A 19,215-nucleotide genomic window follows, 5' to 3' on the forward strand; every position below is an offset into this window, starting at 1 on the left:
AAATTACTACAACGTAAACATCTTGAGTGACAAAGTGGGAGTTGGCAAAATCCAACAAAAAATTATCCTGGAAAAAACCTGCTGGCCCCTTTTTGTGATCACTGGGCAATAACTTGGTATAGTGTTACAAGAAGTATATTTATGCATTCAAACTACCTATGTATATGTATGTTGACACAAAAATAGACTAAGGCTAAATGTTGAGAGTGGCCATATGTAGGGAGTAGCCAGATTACCTTCTTTTTGTCTGTGCTGGTTAACAAGGCATAGCACTGTTGCTCTGTGGCTGACAGATTCTGCGAGTTCTGTTGTGTGCTTCAGATTGATGATAGGAACAGAAAGGCTTGTTGATTAGTGAGGGAATAACTAACACACAGTGTTACTCGTTGACAGTAGCAGCGAAGCTTCCTCTCTCTGTCTCAAAGCTGCAGTCTTCCCAATACAAATATTTAAACACAGACATCCAAATGACCACATGTCAACTGCAAATGTGTATGGTGTTTCATAAGGACCTGATAGGGTGATATGCATGGATACCTGTATAATACACATAATAAACACAACATTACTGATATCCTGGTGTTCCTAGTGGAAACTTGATCTGGACAGTAGACTCTTTTATACCAAGGCCTGGTACAATACCAGCAGAGTCAAAATCTCCAAGTTTGACTTAATACATCTGCTGGTACTGCAAATGCGTATAGTGTTTCAAAAGGTCCTGATAGGGTGATGTGCATAGTTAATACACATATCAACCAACTACAACGCTATAAACACAACATCACCTCAAGAGCCTGATATCCTGGTGTTCCTAGTGGCAGGATGGAGGCAAACTTGATCATCTGGTCAGTAGGCTCTTTCATATGAAGTCCTGGTACAGTACCAGCAGAGTCAAAGTCTCCAAGTTTGACTTGGAACTTTGAACTACAATTGCAGTACAGTAGCTTGCACCGACACTTCATCTTGACCATTATGTTAATTGCTATTATTGTATATACATGATTTGGTGCTTTAATGTCCCTGTGGACATATCCATTATTGTGAAGGTAGATTAAAGCTTTTAGTACAGTACTCAAATCTCAATTGACCCTTTCTGTATGAAAGCTCATAGGAGGAACATTTTTTTTCACTGCAAAAACTCAAACAACTTATGTATTTTAAATAAGTACATCCATATACATAGGTGAAAGCTAGTCACACAAGTCATGACCCCACATTACCTGAACTCATATACAATCTTCTTCTCATATTGGACAGTAATGAAAAACATCGTTAGGTCAGTCTCTTGATATGGCTCTAGCAAAATTGTGTTGAATATAGTAGCAGTTGTAGCTAATCAAAATTATTACCCAACAGCTCAGAATGGCAAAAACCTTGAGTTAGCTACAATGCATAATTCTAAACTTCCAATCTATAACTTTGTGTGTCACAAAAACTTGAGAGAGGAATTTTATCTCATTTTGTTTATTCCATTGTATTGCAAATGCAAGATGTCAGTTTGCCATTCATAGTCACAGCTCAGTTAGCCTCTCCAAAAGAGGCTATTTAAAGCAAAAGCAATGATCAGAATTGATATTTGGAAGAACTCCAACATGTACCACTGCAAGACAAACCTCACCTCAATGAAAGCATGCAATGCATTGTGTATACAATTATGTCACAGTTCTAGCTTGTTTACTGAAATTAATTTTATGCTGCTTCCATTTGTGATATAATTATATTGTTTACAGGATGCTGTCCAATAAATAATATTACTGAACAGTATACCTATACCTTTTCAACAGCATATTCTCTTTTTGCATGGATTATAGTGAAAATGAACCCATTTCCTCCTTTCCCTATTCTACCGTCAGTGGCTTTCCTAGTTGGTAGAGAGTATTTCATACTACCATTAAATATTTCCTTACACTGTATAGTAAAAATGAAATAATTTTGAATTGAAGAACTCCCTTATAGCATAACTCACTGTAAACACAACATATCCAGGATTGGTACAGTTATGTCGATAGTGTATGGGGTCACCATAGTAGTGATCAAGTAATTTACTAAAACTTGTTTTGCCATCTTTTCAGCATTTTAATCATTACTAAGTAACACATCAGTTTCATAGCTACAAATTCATTAAATTTGAGTCACAGAAATGGATTAAATTTGTGACTGTCTCTGGGAAAACCGGTCTTATCGTCCATTTAAAAGTATTGAGAAACGCCGGTTTTAAATTTTCAGAGTGCTGTAGCTTGCCAATGGTGGTAGTTAAGCATATCAAATTTTCACACATTTTACACCAATTTATTACCTTCCAGATCATCAACTGAGGAAGTAGTCAACAGCTAAGTTTCCCACCATTTTAGATAGTTTTTAAACCAAGGTTGGCTGTATCAGACAAAGCTCTAAAAGGGGTGAAAAGTAGGGCCCGGAAGGTGGGCAAGATGCTGTTTAAAAAAATTGATGAGAAAAGTGTTGGGATGAATTAGGCCAAGATATGGGCCATTCAGGGCTCAAAACTGGCTAAAATGAAAGGAAATTTACAGCACAGGTCAGTATCCAATACCATGGAACACCCTGGTTGGCCAGGGCTCCATCAAGGCCCCAGACCACTCATACGGCTCGCCACAATGTCATGTTAGCTACTTAAAGGACTTGCTATTAAGAGACATTTCCAAGCTGTAGTGAGAAGTACATATTTTATTGGCTGTTATACAAGTATCAACATCCAATATCATTGTCAACCTCTACAAACGAAGGTATACTGTAATTAAATTATGCAGCACATTACATATCTTTAAATTTTATGTTGAAAACATTTCAAAACTATACAGATAGTGTTATAATGCTAATTATAAAAATGTGAAAAAATAAATATTTTAAAGTTGAACCCTAAAATAAATATTTAAAGATATAGTTTAATGTCATGTGGCAATTTTAATTGATTCCTATGTTGTTTAACAACTGAGCATAGTGACATCTGGTAGAGAACAATGTGTCTTCTCACTTCTAGGATTCAAAAATCACTAGCAGTATACGTAGATCAGTTGTAGTATAGTAACCCCACTGAAAAAATTCTGAACAGGGAAAAACACAAGAAGACAATAATGCTTAGATAACTTATAAATAGTTCTACTTGCAGAAGTTTTAGGTACACAGTACAAGCCAGTTAAGTAGGAAACACAATAACCTATACCCACTAGCTATTTCTACAAAACCATAAAAAATGTGAGCATGGCAGGTCACATATGGTTGCTATTACATGTACTGTTGTAGACTCCTCAGTTTTATTATCCATTGACCTCAATGGATAATAAAAGTGTTAAATTAAGTGGATCATTCTGACCCACTGATTAATAATATTATACAGAGCTTTGTTCAAATATAACATACATCTACTCCAAACAAAACAAACACTACATTCAAATACTATAAATTGTAAATCAGCAATCGCTATTAGTTTCAGATACTCAAAATAAGAATGAGGTAATTGAGGGGGTATTTAACTTTCTCTGTTGAAATGCATGCACATATCCTTAACAAAATGCATGCAGAATTAATGGCTACAAATAGAAACTTGTATCATTAATAGTGTAATGATGGTAGCAAAAGTATTGCTGGATACCTATATATTATGGATTATGTCTAGTGCATAAACAAATGTACTGCATTCGTTCAATGGTTCAAAGGATGCATTATTCGAATGACACAAACAAAGTTCGAATTTTGTGCATGTGAAACCAGGTTATAATTATTAGTGAGCAGAAGACCGTAAAAATCTGACTGCTCATCACGCCATGAATAATTTTTGCTGTCGGCAGTTAAGCTTAAGACACTAGAAAGCAATGGAAGGTGGTTGTACTAGGCAAGTTAGTTAGTTTGCACCATGAGTGGCCACACCCACCGCTAATTGTGAAGTGCAGTTGGGACAAGCTGTAGAGGAAGAATATTCGCAAGTTGTGTATTATTGTAAGGTCTTTTAGCAGCAGCTATGTACATGTTGTTTTGTGTTTTCTCCAGCTGCTATATCTTGTTGAATAATAGTGTGAACGCAAGAAATCCCATTTGCCAAAGGGAGCCAAAACAAAATCTATGTAATACACTCAAAATTATGCCACCTTCACAATATGTAGCTACAGCACCGTACAATAGTCATCAAAGCTTCGAATCTTGCATTCAAACCTTCAAAGCATAAAATCGACATTCGTTTATGCACTAATTATGTCCTAGCACGAATAGCACAAAATGCAATTATACTTTACCTCACATAATATATTAGAGATCCATCCAAACAGGAACTTGTGCATTAACACAAATAAAAAACTTGCAGCAAACTGCCAACAATACCTCTCATGTTCTGAAATTGAATAGCCAGAATTCCCATTACCTGTGGCCTGTGTCTTCCTCATCTACAAGTTAACATAAGTACATGTATATGATTACAAAACATGGATAAAAGAACTATATATGCCAAAAACAGCCTTACACAAAAGGTACTACCTTAACAACGAATTGTATATAAAACTTGAGGCATTGGCTAAGAAATTAAACGAATGCAACAATCATTTAAATTTTCAAAGTACATAGTCATTATTTACAATCAGGAATCAGTCATTGTAGCCATTATCATATGTACGTGTCTGTTTAATTTTGAAAGCTTCACAGTAATTTTACTTTTGCAATTTATATATCCAAGAGTACAAGAATTCTGTTGAGTCCAGAAAATACTTAAGCAGCACTCAAGTGGTTTACTAGAACAGCTATAATTGTAGTCCTCTGTTGCATTGCAACTCCCAATACAAATGACTGTTCTATTAGAGTATAATATCTGAACAGTATAGTTTATAAGCAGCTTTCTACATGCTGTGTAAATTTTCATCATGAACAACTTCGTACCTCTTTACCTCATTCATCTGACCTACACCTTCACAATATGAAATGATTAGACTATAAAATCGCTGGATCTGCAAAACTGACATAATTCTACATTTTTCACTTCTTTAAAAAATCTCTATTATTGGGCTAGCACCAATTCAGTTTGGCATAGTTTAGAGCATAATAGGCTATAGTATGTTAACGTTGAGCTGAATCCTCAAAAACATTTAATAACTCATGGATGCAATTACACACGATCTTGAAATTTGGCTCATTTGTAGTACTGCTTGACCCACTAAAAATATTTCAAAATCTTTTTGTTCGGATGTTTGACATAATATTTACGGCCAATCAAAATTTTCACAATACATTTCCTATGGGGAAGCCATACAAGTACAGTGTCCATTACAGCCCTTTCCCAAACTTGTAATGGAGTCAAACCATAAAATGTCTGTTGTTGACACCTTTGCTGTAACCATTAATTATCTGGTTAGCTGAAATGTTAACTTTGCTGAGAAAAAATCAACTTTTAATTTTTAGCTGTTTTTCAGGATTCAGCTCAACGTGAACATACTATAACAAAAGCATCAAGCATTATGTCGGTATGATAGGATGAGTATCATTAAATGCGCAGTGTGTTCACCACAACGACAGCAAAACACTGCACATCAAAAACATGCAATGCTACTATTATTGTTACTGATTCGTGGACAATTATTCACACTTTGCAAAGAGTACTATAATACACCAGTCACTTACTCTAGTACAGCAGTCGGAAACTACTAATGTACTCTAATAAAACAGTCAGCTCTTTAGCATACTGTAATCTTGATAACATTAGCAAAATAAGCTTGATTTTTAGCATTGCTCAAAGGTATTTTAATTGGTTCAAGCCTAATACTAGTCAAGGAATACTCTGGTGAAGTTTCATCTTCAGTTATACGTGGTACTAAAAAACAAAAAAACAGCAGAAAGATTGATATTTTCAGCAACTACCAGGAAAATAAAATAGATAAAATGCTAACAAAATGGTTATAACTTACAAACACAATGATATACAGAGTTGAAACTTGTACTGCCGTATTAGCCATGAACAGGTAAATCTGCTGCTGAAATTAGTAAAGAATAATCGACGGTACACTATCTTTCTGATGTTACGTGAGCAAATGCATCTCATACTCCTTAAATGAAACAAGATTTCGAATTTCTCTTAAGTAGGTGATAGGGTAATATCCAAGTTTTTGATGATACAGCCTGAAGTGCTTTTAAATTTACAGATTTTAATAACACATATTCATTCTACTCATCGTACTAAATGTGACCGTCTCAGCAAAACCCGACTTGTTTGCACAATTAAAAATTTTTTTTTATTCACTCAGCACTATTAGCAGTGTCCAAGGAATGGATCACCAAAGTTTCAGCCTTCTGTGGTGTGTAGTTTTGAAACTATAGTACTAGACAGTAGGAAGAGTAAGATAATTGATTTGTACAGCGACTATACTGAAAATAAACTACAGGCGCTTACATTCGCAGTCATAACTTCCGTTTGGTAAGTATTCCAGTATCCGAGATTTTTAAATAAAAAAATTCTCCGTATATTCCCCAATAGAACCCTGGCACAAAACAACAACTCGCGTTTAACTTGGGATTGCTCCGTAGTCCGAGCTCCAATGAGGATGAAAATCGCTATGGGGTTTGTCCACACGCTGATCATCATGAAAATCTTATTTTTGTCATGCGCGTTACATATAAGTAAGTTTTGTGTTGTTTTGTAATCTTTTCAAGCCTTGTAATGTATGTAGAATACTTTAAAACTTTTAAAAACATAGGGTCGGGTGGAAGGTAGTCACTGGTGCTTACTTTAAAGTGCGTAGTTACTTCGCTCTGGTTAGCGATTGTCAGCTCCAGAGCAATTTTCTGGTGGCTGTGTCATCAGCTAAAAAATACAAACCACTTCAAAGTCAGCATAACAATGCCGTAATTGAAACCACAACTCCACCTTAGGCATTGTTGCATCATTGTGGCACCTCCACTTTAGTTGTTTACCTTTATAAGTTGTTAACTTGATGATTTTACTTACTTGAGATATGGCACTTACCTATGGGTATACACCATTGTATTGAGAAGTGTGCAGTAGGTGAAACATGTTTGCTCACCACAAAGCATACAAAGATTGTTGAGATCCGATGACATCTGAAGTTACTCTCATTACATGTACAAACTTGCAGCTAGAAGCAACTGCAGTTTCAAGACAGTCCAGATTGCTGGATGGCTTCCTGATTCAATTGTGCCATTTTTCCCTTTAAAATGTATGGGGAGCCCTGGAGAAAAAATGTACCTTTTTTCAGTTTTAAAGCACTGTGCATGCCAAAGTAGTTAATACCAACCCAACAAACTATATATTTCTGAGATCGGCAATCAATACTCTATCTATTGAGCATATAAAAAGTCCACTTTTCCAAAATTTAAAAATTGGGCTGGAATGCCTACGTTTGGATTAGTCTACAACGTTGCAATTTGGCTTAAACTGTTCACCACGGATCAGCACATCAGCCAAGGTATAGTGTTAGCACTGTAGACACTTGCGCATATGGATATGAAAGCGGTTTGGTAGAAGAAACAATGACGATCTTGTTTACGTTTACCGCATCGTAAACAAACGCACGTGACATGCATACTGTTGAAGCTACAGAAACTAAAAAAGATTTTCAAACTCTCCATGAGCAGGCGAATAAGACGGTATATAGTTTTAATCGATTTGAGTCTTCCTTCTTCGAATGCTGGCCCGATAAAACTTGCGTATTTTTTCTTTGTAGCATGCGTAATTTTACGAATTATTTTTAAATTTCGTTTTTCTCAATACGCATGCTTGTGCGAACAAGTCGGGTTTTTGCTGAGACAGTCACAAATCTTTTGTGGTGTAAAATTTAGGCTTGCGCTATAATGTCAAGTTTTTTTAGAGGTGGTCACAAATTCTTTCATCAATTTTGTTTACGATGCACCCATTTACTCACACACTACAAGCACGAGAGCAAAACCATTGGCAGCCATGCAATTTCTGCCCAGCAAGTCAGCACTGAAGTACCTGTGCACAGCATCACTCAGGCGTATACTTGGGTTGGTTCAAGCATATGAAGTAGGACAAATCTAGTAGCCTGAGGGAGGAATAATTATGATGATGTCTCAGGTAAAAAGAACCCAAAGGTTCATAATGATGGGAACACTGCTGTGCAAGATATAGACAATTGGCTATTTACTGTACTTTCCCAGGTAGCTGTATAGACTGAAGTAATGTGAGTAAAGTTTCTTGCTTAGGCAACAACAAAAGCAACTGGGACCAACAAGCATCTAACTTGGAAAACCTTGCAATTACTGGCCAATGGTCCAGTCACTTGGCTCTGCTACACATGGACACATGCACACGCATGCATGCACAACACACATGCACGCACACACAAATACACACAAGCAAAGCAAAGCAAAACAAAGCCTGACTAGTAACCTGCAAAAAGCTGTACCATGTCTCAAAGGTGTGGGCACCCAAAGTCCTATTTGGACCTTCACCCACAATGTGAGCTTGCATTTGCTTCCCCGGTTAACACCGAGTACTCACTGATGTGTACGGATGAGTGAGCTACTTTCCTAGTTGACACCAGGTCCACATATAACAGACTGGAACAATATGAGTAAAGCTTTTGGAAACAACAATAGCAACTGGGCATCAAACCTCGAACATTTTGACTGCCAGGCTAGTGCCGTAACACCCATGCACTCACGCACGCACGCACACACAAACACACACACACAAACATGCACACACACATACACTACTGTAATACATATAACAGAAACACACCTGATGAGGCTAAATCCAGTTTTTCCTCTTCTTCATCTTTACTTTGTGTAATATGGTTAGAGTCACCATCTCCAGATGATGGAATTGTATCACTTGAAGACTGCAGTAAAATAGAGTAAGTAACCTACATGACACATGAAACCTGTCAATTACAAAAGGGGCCAAGACTGGAGGATTGCTGACTCACAGGAAAGTGAATGGTTTTACTAGGGTTAAGGGATCTGTGGAATATGCTTTTAAAATTCCCTATATATTCTTTCTAGTAACTCCTTTTCTTTTCAACCACTATTCCTCCTGGAGTGATTCCCTGTTTTTCTGCAACTGTAGAGGCATTACTAGCAAGCATAAATTGTAGCTTAAAAGATCAAGATACTCTAATAGAACCGTCATGTTACATTTGGGTGACTACTTTATTATGATAGGTGTTAATGTATTACTATTCTAGTTTTGTGCTAGCAGTGATAGAGGAGTGTCTCCAAGAGAAATTTTACTGCAAGTAAAATTTAATAAAATATTGCTGAAAATTGTCCTACTATTCTGGAATTATTCCTGATTCTTTTTAACCCCAAAATTATTCTGGAATATTCTGCGGGTCCCTACTGGTTTCATTTCACACAATGAAATACATGGTACATTTAATAGGTACTGTTCTTACCTTCAAATTATGAGCATTGCCTTCTACATTAGGCTGGAGCAAGGTGACGTTTATAGCACCACAATCAGGAGGAAGAAAGTAGTGAACTATATCACATGATCTGTCCCATCCAGGAAAATCAGGATCAGGGTCACATCCAGCATATCCTGATAGTGGGGGAGCTACCACAATTTCACCTATGTCAATAGTGCTCTGTTCTTCACATTTACATTCTGTTACACGATAGAAATCATCTGGTGAAGCTGTTCCTAATGCAGGAAATCCCAAATCCTGCCTTCTTTGACATAACTCTATAACAGTTCGCTCCTCTTGGTATGGTGTGCCTAGCTGCTGTGGTGATCTTTGACACATTTCATCTTGATAAAGGTCTGGATTTCTTTGGTAGATGTGGAGCGATTCATATCCTTAATACAAACAAACAATTATAAATCTAGCAGAATTGTCACAATAAATAGTAAATTCATCATAATACTTGAAAAATAATGTCCAATTCCATATGCAATAAAAAAACACTGTGACTATAAAGATGCACTTTATAATGGAGTATTGACACAAACTGTACATTATCTACCTAGCTCCACATACATACACACGTCATGACAGTCTATTAACTCTTGATGTGATGGTGGAATGAAACTGTTGTGTGCGTCATGATTACATAATGGTTAATCCCCACACATTTATATTTGGATCATGGTACACAAATTGATTTAAAATTCAGTATATAGCAAATGAGCACAATATATTGTACTTTGTGTGAGAGGATCAAAGTGACTATGCATACTACATTTTCATACAGTACTAATTATCCACATAACTGTAATGTATGTGTCATACACCCTGGGCAAATACAGTTATGTAAGGAATGTTAAAAAACAACCCCACTCAGACAGCACAACTGATTACGTGCGTGACATCATAAATCACTAAAACTAAGTAACCAAACTAATCCCACTGCTTGGTTCTATGACTAGAAATAGATTATATGAACACTTCTGATCATGAAAAATTGAAGCAGTTCGGATAAATACTCAAAATGAGCACTCGGAGCAAGACGACCAGGAAGTACAATATCACACTTAAAGCACTGCCTATACTTGTGTGTATGAAAATACAGCACTTGAAAGCCAAACATAGTTTCTAGACCCTCCCCTCAGTGTATTAGCCTCTTAATTGACACACACCTCTTGTGCTGTATTTCCGTACACATCTATAAATACGATTTCAATTCAATAATATTGGTAATTAAAGTGGGAAATTAGATACTTTCAAATTGGTCATAATCAATAAATTACATAACTTCTGTTATATAATGAAGCAGTGTTAAATAATTCTTTAAGCTTGTAAAGTGAAGTATTTGTTTCTAATGGTTGAAATGCCTGTGGTCTGGTGGTGTATGGGTCTTGTTAGTTGTGCACTATATTTCATTACCTTCATTGGGTGAGGCTGGACCTGAATCGAAGCGTTGGCTGGATGATGACAAATGAAAACTTGAACTTTGACTTCTTGCATGATGCTACAATAGGAAGGTATAGGAACAATGGACCGACATTACCATACCTACCCTAGTGGCACTGCTATTGTGGTTGATAGGAAACATTTCAGCAACAAGTTGTGCACTCTGCCTACTGCTGTGGTGGTGAGTTGGAGTAGTTACTGATTGATGACCTTCTTGCCCTTCATCATCACTTCTTACTGGAACAGGTAAGCTGTTAAAGGAGTCCCTCTGGTGTTCTGTGAGCACATCCAAAGAGTTGTCTTCAGGTAAAGTGTTCTAAATCAAGACATTATTATGCAAAGCACAATGCAATGTAATTCCAACGTACCGTGCGAGAGTCCAAGCTGTATAAAACTAGCAGTTGTAGCAAAGTTGGTAGATATTCAAAGTTTATCACACTTTGATAGTTATGACGAAGCAGACCTATACCAATACCAGCAAGATACTTACACAACTGTGCCCCAACATATGCCGATTGCAGATATGTATGTAGCTGTTTCCTATCAAATGTATGAGTGCCATCTCTTGGAAAAACTATTATGACGAATTGTCCACACAATTTTGCATACAGTTCATAGCCATGTGACGACTGAGTTGTCTTTAAAACTTCAATCAGGCAGTGTCCATCAAAAAAGAAAGTACTGGCAGGAAATTGAGAAGAGGCACAAACCATTGCTTCATCATACAACAATGGAGGTTTTGGTGGTACAGCTAATTCTTCTCTGACATTCTCCCTTGTCTCTTCGTAAAATGTTCTTGCTGCACCTGTAAAAACTGCTGGATGTACACTTTCATCTTCAGAACTACTTTCATCAGCTTGATACCCACCATGTTCTATAATAAACACACTCTAACACCCATCCCATTGTTATTCATGTTAACTCACCATCTGTTGAAGCAGTAGTTGAGCTCATACTGGCCTCAGAGCCTGTACCTTATACTTGTCACTCAATTTAAACATAACAACAGTTATAACTTACCATCATCTGCCACTTCATCACTCACTTCTTCTTCACTATCAGAATTATTAATGCCAACTTGGAAGACTTGTAAAAGAGTAGCGCTAGCAGCAGCCGTAACACGAGGATCAGATTTTGTTTGTGAGTCACTTAGTGCATAGACATCTTTAACCAGATCATCCACTTCATACTTTAGCACATCCACACCAGAAATTACCTTTTTGCTTGGTTTTTCAACCACACCAATTGATCGGTAGTCTGCTTTAGACTTAAACTCGGCAAGAAGATCTTCAACTTTAATATCAGCTTGAGTGGTTTGGGATTCAGATAGCAGAACACTCAACTTCTTAACTTTTCTCATATCAGAGTATTTTGATACAGCTTTACGAAATGCTTGACTACTAGTAATTTTGTGATTTTTCTTTTTACTAAACACTACCAGCATCATTTCCATCAACGTCACTAGTGCAGCAGGTGTTAAAGCTGTGATATCACCAGGTATCAGTGCTAAAACTTCTTCAGGTGGTAGCCCTGCTGCTAAGGCTTGAGCAACAGTATTGTCTTTGCTTGAATTAGTACCAGGGGTACTTTTTACCTTTTCAACATCATTACTTTGATTTTTAACACTTTCTCTTAAAATCCCAATGGGTTCTTTGGATTTAGATATAGTACCTACTTGAGAATTGTGTTTAAATTCTTGAGATGATTTTTTATGTACAGTTTTAATTACTTCCACAGATTTTATATATTCTTCTAATGCTACTTCTGATGCTTTTTCCACGTCTTCTTTTTCCAAACGTTTTAATTTTTTCAACACTGCTTCTTTCACTAAACGGTTAAACTGTTTGTGTTTATTTTTTTGCTCTGTATAATGGAGGTTGTCAGCCAGGTCATGAAGATTAGAATCCTTATTGGCATCATCATTTACCTCTGCCACCAAAGAATCAAGTTCATCTCCAATGTCTTTTTCTAAATCAGGTTTATCTGGCAAGCGATTGTTTTCACTAGGTATGGACGATTGAAGATTACACAAGTTTGCAGAATTGTCTAGTTGAGGTTGCAAACAAGCAGCAATAGAGTTCTGTGAAGGAACAGTGCTGAGGTTAGAATTAGAGTTAAGACTACTAGTTAAAGAACTTAACAAAGAGTTAGAGGCATTAGGGGAAGAGCAGTTACTATCATTGTCATTCCATAAATCATTACTATCACTATCACTAACAGATTCCAGGTCTGATATGACAATGTCACTACTGTCATCTTCCATTCTTTATACCTGAATAATCTACACACAAACATGAATGTATGAAGGATAGCTATACTGTCTAGTAACAATTAACCATATAATCATTGTACACACATCAACACATAGATACCATTTTATCAAAAAATAGTAACATGGTTCTGTACATGTTAGAGCAACAGGAGTAGCATCCAGTCTATCACATGCAGAATAAATGTCAAACCCACCTGGCAATGGATAAGAGGATTTCTCCTTTAGGGGAGAGTCACTGCAAGTTTAACCAGGGAAATTTTTGGCTGAGGGGAATTTTTGAATGCAAGTTTAGTTGTCACTCACTTCTGTGGCTTCAGATTTTCTGACTCTTCTGCAAATCTTTTAGCCTAAGCAGTTACTGCTACAGGTCGCTTCCCCCTATTAATTGGATATGAATTTAAAGCACTGAAAAATTCAAGGCTATCAGTGTTGATGTACATGCTGACATAATCTGCAGGCACTGCCATTAAGGGATTATTGTCTAGAATTTAATAAAAACTGGCAATGATTCAAATCTTGGCTGTCTTCATTTCAATCATCTAAAAGACAGAATTTACTATTATACCCATAGGAATAGGTAGTAATCAAGTGTACTTCAACTTATGTATGACTAATACTTGACAAATGTGCCAAGTCACTTCATTTAGGGGGGTTTGGAATCTTTTGTAGAACCCCCTTCCTCCCACTCTCTTGAAAAAGGTCCATAATTTATTTTAAAAGTCCACAATTTTAGTAGCAAAAGTCCAACCTAACATTTTGTGCTATTTTTAGTGACTGAAACGTCAGATTTTTGGAAGAAGAGGGAGATGCCCATAGACCTATAGCTTTGCACACCCTGATTATGATCCTGCATCACACCACACAAAAAGGTCCACTTTTTCATTTAAAGAACCTACCCAAACAAAAGACTGGCTACCCTGTAAGCAAAACTGCAGAAAATCAAAACATCAATTATTATCATTTAATCATGACCATAAGAAGATTGTACCACATAATTCAATTAAGTCACATGATGGATTGTCACACAAGATACCAACCACAACACACAATTTCAATTTCTATGATAACATATTACCTACGTATATACTGTATAGCAGGTTTTTTTTTGCATGGAATTTTTTTTTTTTTTTTTTTTGATCTTTACTGTTTTATGAATTGCTATAGCTAGCTTATTATTCAGTACAATATTATAGTAACAGAGGTTCGAAATATTCACTCTAGAAATATTATCAGTCATTCGTGAAAGTTTTACCAGTTGAAAATACTCACTATGCTGCCAATTGCAAAGAATGGCACATTCTATAGCATTAACATCATCTACCTAGTCTATATAGCACATAATGTATTTTATGGAATAAACATGTATAGTACATATATCATTCAGGATTAAAGTGCCAACTGTGATTCCAACGATTGTTTATCACATATACTACTATACACACACAAACACATGCACACGCACATTTGCATGCACACATGACATACACCACACAGACAATGCAAAGGGTTTCAAACTCATGAAGCGAGTGCTCTAAGTAATACAATGAGTGCATCATTTACTCATTTCAATGTAATTACAGTACAGCTATATATTTATTTGATTGAAGTTACCACAACACAACACTCAACTTGTGCCTTGCCCATTGCTGCACAAATAATAATAATTTCGTATCTAACTAGGGGCATTTTCATAATATTAGGACATAAAGTGCAAATTGCTGGAATATATACAAGCCTGGTGACGACACCACTTCAAACAAATGTAAAATATACATATATATATATATATATAGCAATCAGTTTTAAATGCTTCTAGATCACAACTTGGACACTGTACAGAATAGATACAGCTACTTGTGTCACAACTTGAGCTTAAATCTTGGTCGGACTATCTTCCTCCACGACAGTACATTATAATATAGTTGTACATATGTAAAAAACACTTCTGCAGTAGGTGCAATAGAAACACTTATTGAAGTGCCACCCTACAATGGTATTTGGTGTTATGGTGCAGTGTTGTAAATGGGTCAGTACTGCTGACCCTTTCATGTAAAGTGCTTACTAAACCAATTTGTTCGAGTACTTACCACAATAATGAATGAATTGTGTGTGCGTACGTGTCTATATATTCATGTTGTGTTTGAATGTGTTTGTACAAATTTCTGTACACGTGTGTGCCTTATTATTCTTGTGGTGTTTGTATGTTGCACATATTTCCCATATGTGACCCAGTGCAAAAAAACAGCTATAGTCCGAGCACTGCAGGAGTCATAATGTTTAATAATAATCAATCAATCAAACAAATGAACAATCTACTATGCCTGATGTTATTACAATTTTAGTATTAACTTACCGAACTAATAAACTTGTCACGGTTCTGTTCAGTTCATTTGGTAGCAGCACCTTGAACATAGCTCCCTATTTAAAATAGAAATGCAGAACGCGTTAATATTAAATGTAGCTATACCCACATTTTTTTTCAAAGCTTACAATGTACGCACACCCACATAATATCTGGCCTAAACGTTTACATCAAATGAAACTGGAAAAGTGGGCTGATAAATACACTCACATAATAATAGCAGGAGCTTATAAGCGCCGAAGGCGCAACCTCAAGTCCATGTAGGACATTCATCCTATATTCACTGCTACTTAGTTGTTTATTGCATTATCACCTTCAAGCTGTTTACCTTCAAAGGAAGCCATGACATGATGAGTCTAAGTACTTGCTATTTGTAAACTAAGAGACTGAACAACTCAGTCTTAATTAACAATGAACTAAGTAGCCATATATTATTTTGTAAGCTCTCTGTGCTGTACTGAGGACAAGAAACAGAGCTGTGTTGAAATCATTCTAATTACCCTACCAGTATTACTGACACTCTATGACTGCATATTAACTGCTAGCACCTGTTAACATAACCAAGCACAACCCAGGAAATTACTATACGGCGGACATGTTTCATTAACAAAAGATAGAACACGACTATACCCTGAGTGTTACGCTCCTTCGCGCCTTAATATAAGCTCCTGATAATAGTTATCACTTAAATGAAACAAAATTTGCGCCAAACTTACGCGGTAAACCAAACTGTTTCCCTCACTGTTCTTACCAGACCCCCTTACGCCGCCTGTTCCGCAAGAAACTTCCCCCTATACACCCTAGAAAGCTACATATATTCTTCCGGCTTCCTATATTTTAACAATAATACAGTCCTCGAAGCGGTCCTGGCTTTAAGCCTGGATCGTGGCTCAATTCGCGTCGAGTGAAATTATCACATCATTTCCATGTCCTTTAATACCTCTACCAAGTAAGCATCATTCTTCGACACGCCATTTGCAGAGCACGTTCTTCTGCACATCCACTTAATTTACAGAAGCCCGGCCCGCCCTTTTCACGAGATTTCAAATAGACGATATGCGTACCGTAAATATTCTAATTCTCGCGTGACTCCTATGACGCAATAATACGGAATTTTGATAATGGCCGGACGTGGTGAACTGTATCGTTCATGGACTGTGGATCATCGTGACCCTCGGTCACACTGGCATGCGACTGGTCTACTAGACCAGGCATGGCAAGGATGAATAGCTACAAAAAAAAAAAAGACGACGTGGTGATAGCAATTAACTGCTGCCTTGGCAAGTACTTTGATTTGTAACGTTCTTCATGGCAGTGGCACTCGATTAAGGTAGCTAGTGGCCAAAGCATCCAATTTCCACAATGTAGTACTACTACTGACATATGAAACTCAAGTGATCAAGTTCAGCAACCAATTTGTTGATATTCCAGTATTCCTACTTTACATTTATGTACAGCATTAAGATCATCATGAGAATTAAATGGGTGAGTGAGCTCCAGTAGTGAGACAATTTTGAGATCTTCACTGTAAACAACAATGTCAGTACAGTGGGTGAAATTGTGGAAGGAGGGGAATCTGAGGCATGCTAGCTTGCCATCCACATCAGTATAAATACTTCAACACTGTCTATGAAAATGCAAGCTATAGTAACATATGCATGGAGTATTTCATTATTCTCTATTCCAAATACTACTGTACTTGTTATCTATTGTCTCAAATTCTCAATTTTTAATTAGTTATATCTATTTGTCAGGAGTTCAGTCATCAGACATAACAGTACAGTGTCATGGCGATAAGTATACCAACCTTATTGTAAAGCCACTCAACACATGGTGGCAGGTGGGATGTGGTGATTGGCAGAGAGAACAAGTTGCTCCAGTTTGTAAATGCATGCCAGCGATGTAGATTCATGCAGCAATGTAGCATTTTTGGGAATGGAACTGCTTGTTTTTACTACTACATGCAGGATATGGACAATCAAAACAATTAAGAGTTCTCTACACACACACACACACATAAAACAAGCAAAGCCTTGGGTACCACTATATAGCAGGGTCACACCAGTGAATCAGTACTGGGGCACCTGTGTGCTAGTGCAGCACAGGCAAATCCTCTGGGACAGGACTGGTAACCTGCAGGAGGCTGTGTCATGTCTCATCACAGGTAAATCGAAGGTGTGGGCACCTGAAGTCCCAACTGGCCTTTCACCCACTACGCAAGACATGGACAGTTGGCATACACACACACCATGCGCATGTGATGTGTTCACATACAACACGTCAACATTCTCCTCTCTCCAAGTTAGGTACATGCAATGAGTCCTTATAATTATCAATCAGTACAACCAGACCTTCATAATTTTGTGATATTGTACTGATCATGATGAGTAGATATGTATCATATATCACTAGATACATTATAAATTCAGTTGCACGTTACATTATAATTGTGCATAATCATTGATTACTATGCGTGACAGCTGTGACTGGTTCATGTGGTGTACAGGGCAAAACCTCTAGGCCATGATGGCATATACTGGAAAGAACTGCTCCTTACACATCCACAAGTTTTCACATTAGTGGTGTTAGTGGCAATTAATATTCTGTAGTCAATTATATGTGCCAGAGGGCAACTCTGGTCCTTGGAGAGAGGAAGAAATTGCATATATAGGTGTGAGGTTATAGTGACAACATGAGATAATCACACGCGTAAGACACGAGAGTTTGGATCCCCATCTCTCAATTACATTGAACCAAAGCAACAGAAAGTTCAAACACAACTCCATCATGCAAAACATTTAGATCACAAATTATAAATATTAAATGAACGTGAACAACAATGGCATGTAGGTGACGGGATGTATTGATCAATATGTGGCACGTCAGGGAAATCACAAGGAAAAGGGATTCCACCACAAAAAAAGATTTCAAGATGATTATTGTGAAGGAATACACTAATTGTGATCAATTTCTGAACCCTCCCCCCTTCCTAAAAAATTTTAAACCTACTCTTGGTGCAAGTCCTATTTTTAAGACTACTCTATGCACAGGTGCATTATTTTTGACCTAGCATTAATTTTCCCATGCTACCAGTGAAACCTCAAAATATTTAGCTCTCTCTCTATATATGAGCACTGTTTGCTACTACATTCACTATAATCTCCCAGCACCTTCATAATTCAATTTGAGATAACAGATGTTACAGTGTACAGCTATAGGTACACATCATATCAAAATAATAGTTACCTGATGACAGAAACTGCTATCAGCTTATCTTAGCCATATATTCAGTACACTGCATAATATATGGAGCATTATGCTTCAAGGCAGTCAGCCAAGTTGAAAGTTTTATCATGGTGTCCATCTCCAAGTGAGTTAACCTGTTCCAGTACAGTTGTGGCTAAATGATCTAGTAGCAACAAATTATTGGTATTTTAAGTTATTATTGAGATTTCCTGTAACATAATACCAGGTAGTCACCAAAAAATACCCACATTACAAACTGTATGGACACTGAAAGTATTCATAAATACCAATAACATGTATGATAACATGTACGATAACATGCAGAGAAGGCAACATAATAGCCTTTCTACTTGTACACACTGGACAATACAATGCTGTTTCAGTCTGTTACCTACACACAGCTCTATCACAACTAATAACCATGTAATTAGTGTTATGTAATATGTAGACAATTAGCAATATGTAAGTAAAAACCCAACAATACCCCCATGACCCATCAGTCAAAC

General features: G+C 36.9%; 1 protein-coding gene across 12 annotated transcripts; it reads right to left on the reverse strand.

Moving 5' to 3' along the window:
- Positions 1–2,731: 2,731 nt before the first annotated feature.
- Positions 2,732–18,867, reverse strand: LOC136248897 (uncharacterized). Of its 12 annotated transcripts, none has more exons than XM_066040733.1 (14): positions 18,710–18,867; positions 15,455–15,519; positions 11,850–13,110; positions 11,756–11,803; positions 11,198–11,703; positions 10,936–11,145; positions 10,803–10,887; positions 9,372–9,775; positions 8,717–8,816; positions 7,017–7,181; positions 6,860–6,906; positions 6,721–6,796; positions 4,248–4,394; positions 2,732–3,062 (listed from the first exon to the last, which is right to left on the reverse strand). In XM_066040733.1, the coding sequence occupies exons 3-10, from the start codon at positions 13,090–13,092 to the stop codon at positions 7,069–7,071; spliced, it is 2,709 nt and encodes a 902-aa protein (XP_065896805.1). In that variant the 5' UTR covers positions 13,093–13,110; positions 15,455–15,519; positions 18,710–18,867; the 3' UTR covers positions 2,732–3,062; positions 4,248–4,394; positions 6,721–6,796; positions 6,860–6,906; positions 7,017–7,068. The 12 variants fall into 12 exon arrangements, with proteins under 12 accessions (XP_065896805.1, XP_065896802.1, XP_065896807.1 ...); XM_066040730.1 differs by having other exon boundaries at positions 6,860–6,958; XM_066040735.1 differs by having other exon boundaries at positions 4,248–4,283; positions 4,333–4,394; positions 6,721–6,958.
- Between the last annotated feature and the right edge of the window lie 348 nt (positions 18,868–19,215).

The sequence above is a fragment of the Dysidea avara genome, chromosome 3, assembly GCF_963678975.1.
Source record: "Dysidea avara chromosome 3, odDysAvar1.4, whole genome shotgun sequence".
Classification (NCBI taxonomy): Eukaryota; Metazoa; Porifera; class Demospongiae; order Dictyoceratida; family Dysideidae; genus Dysidea; species Dysidea avara.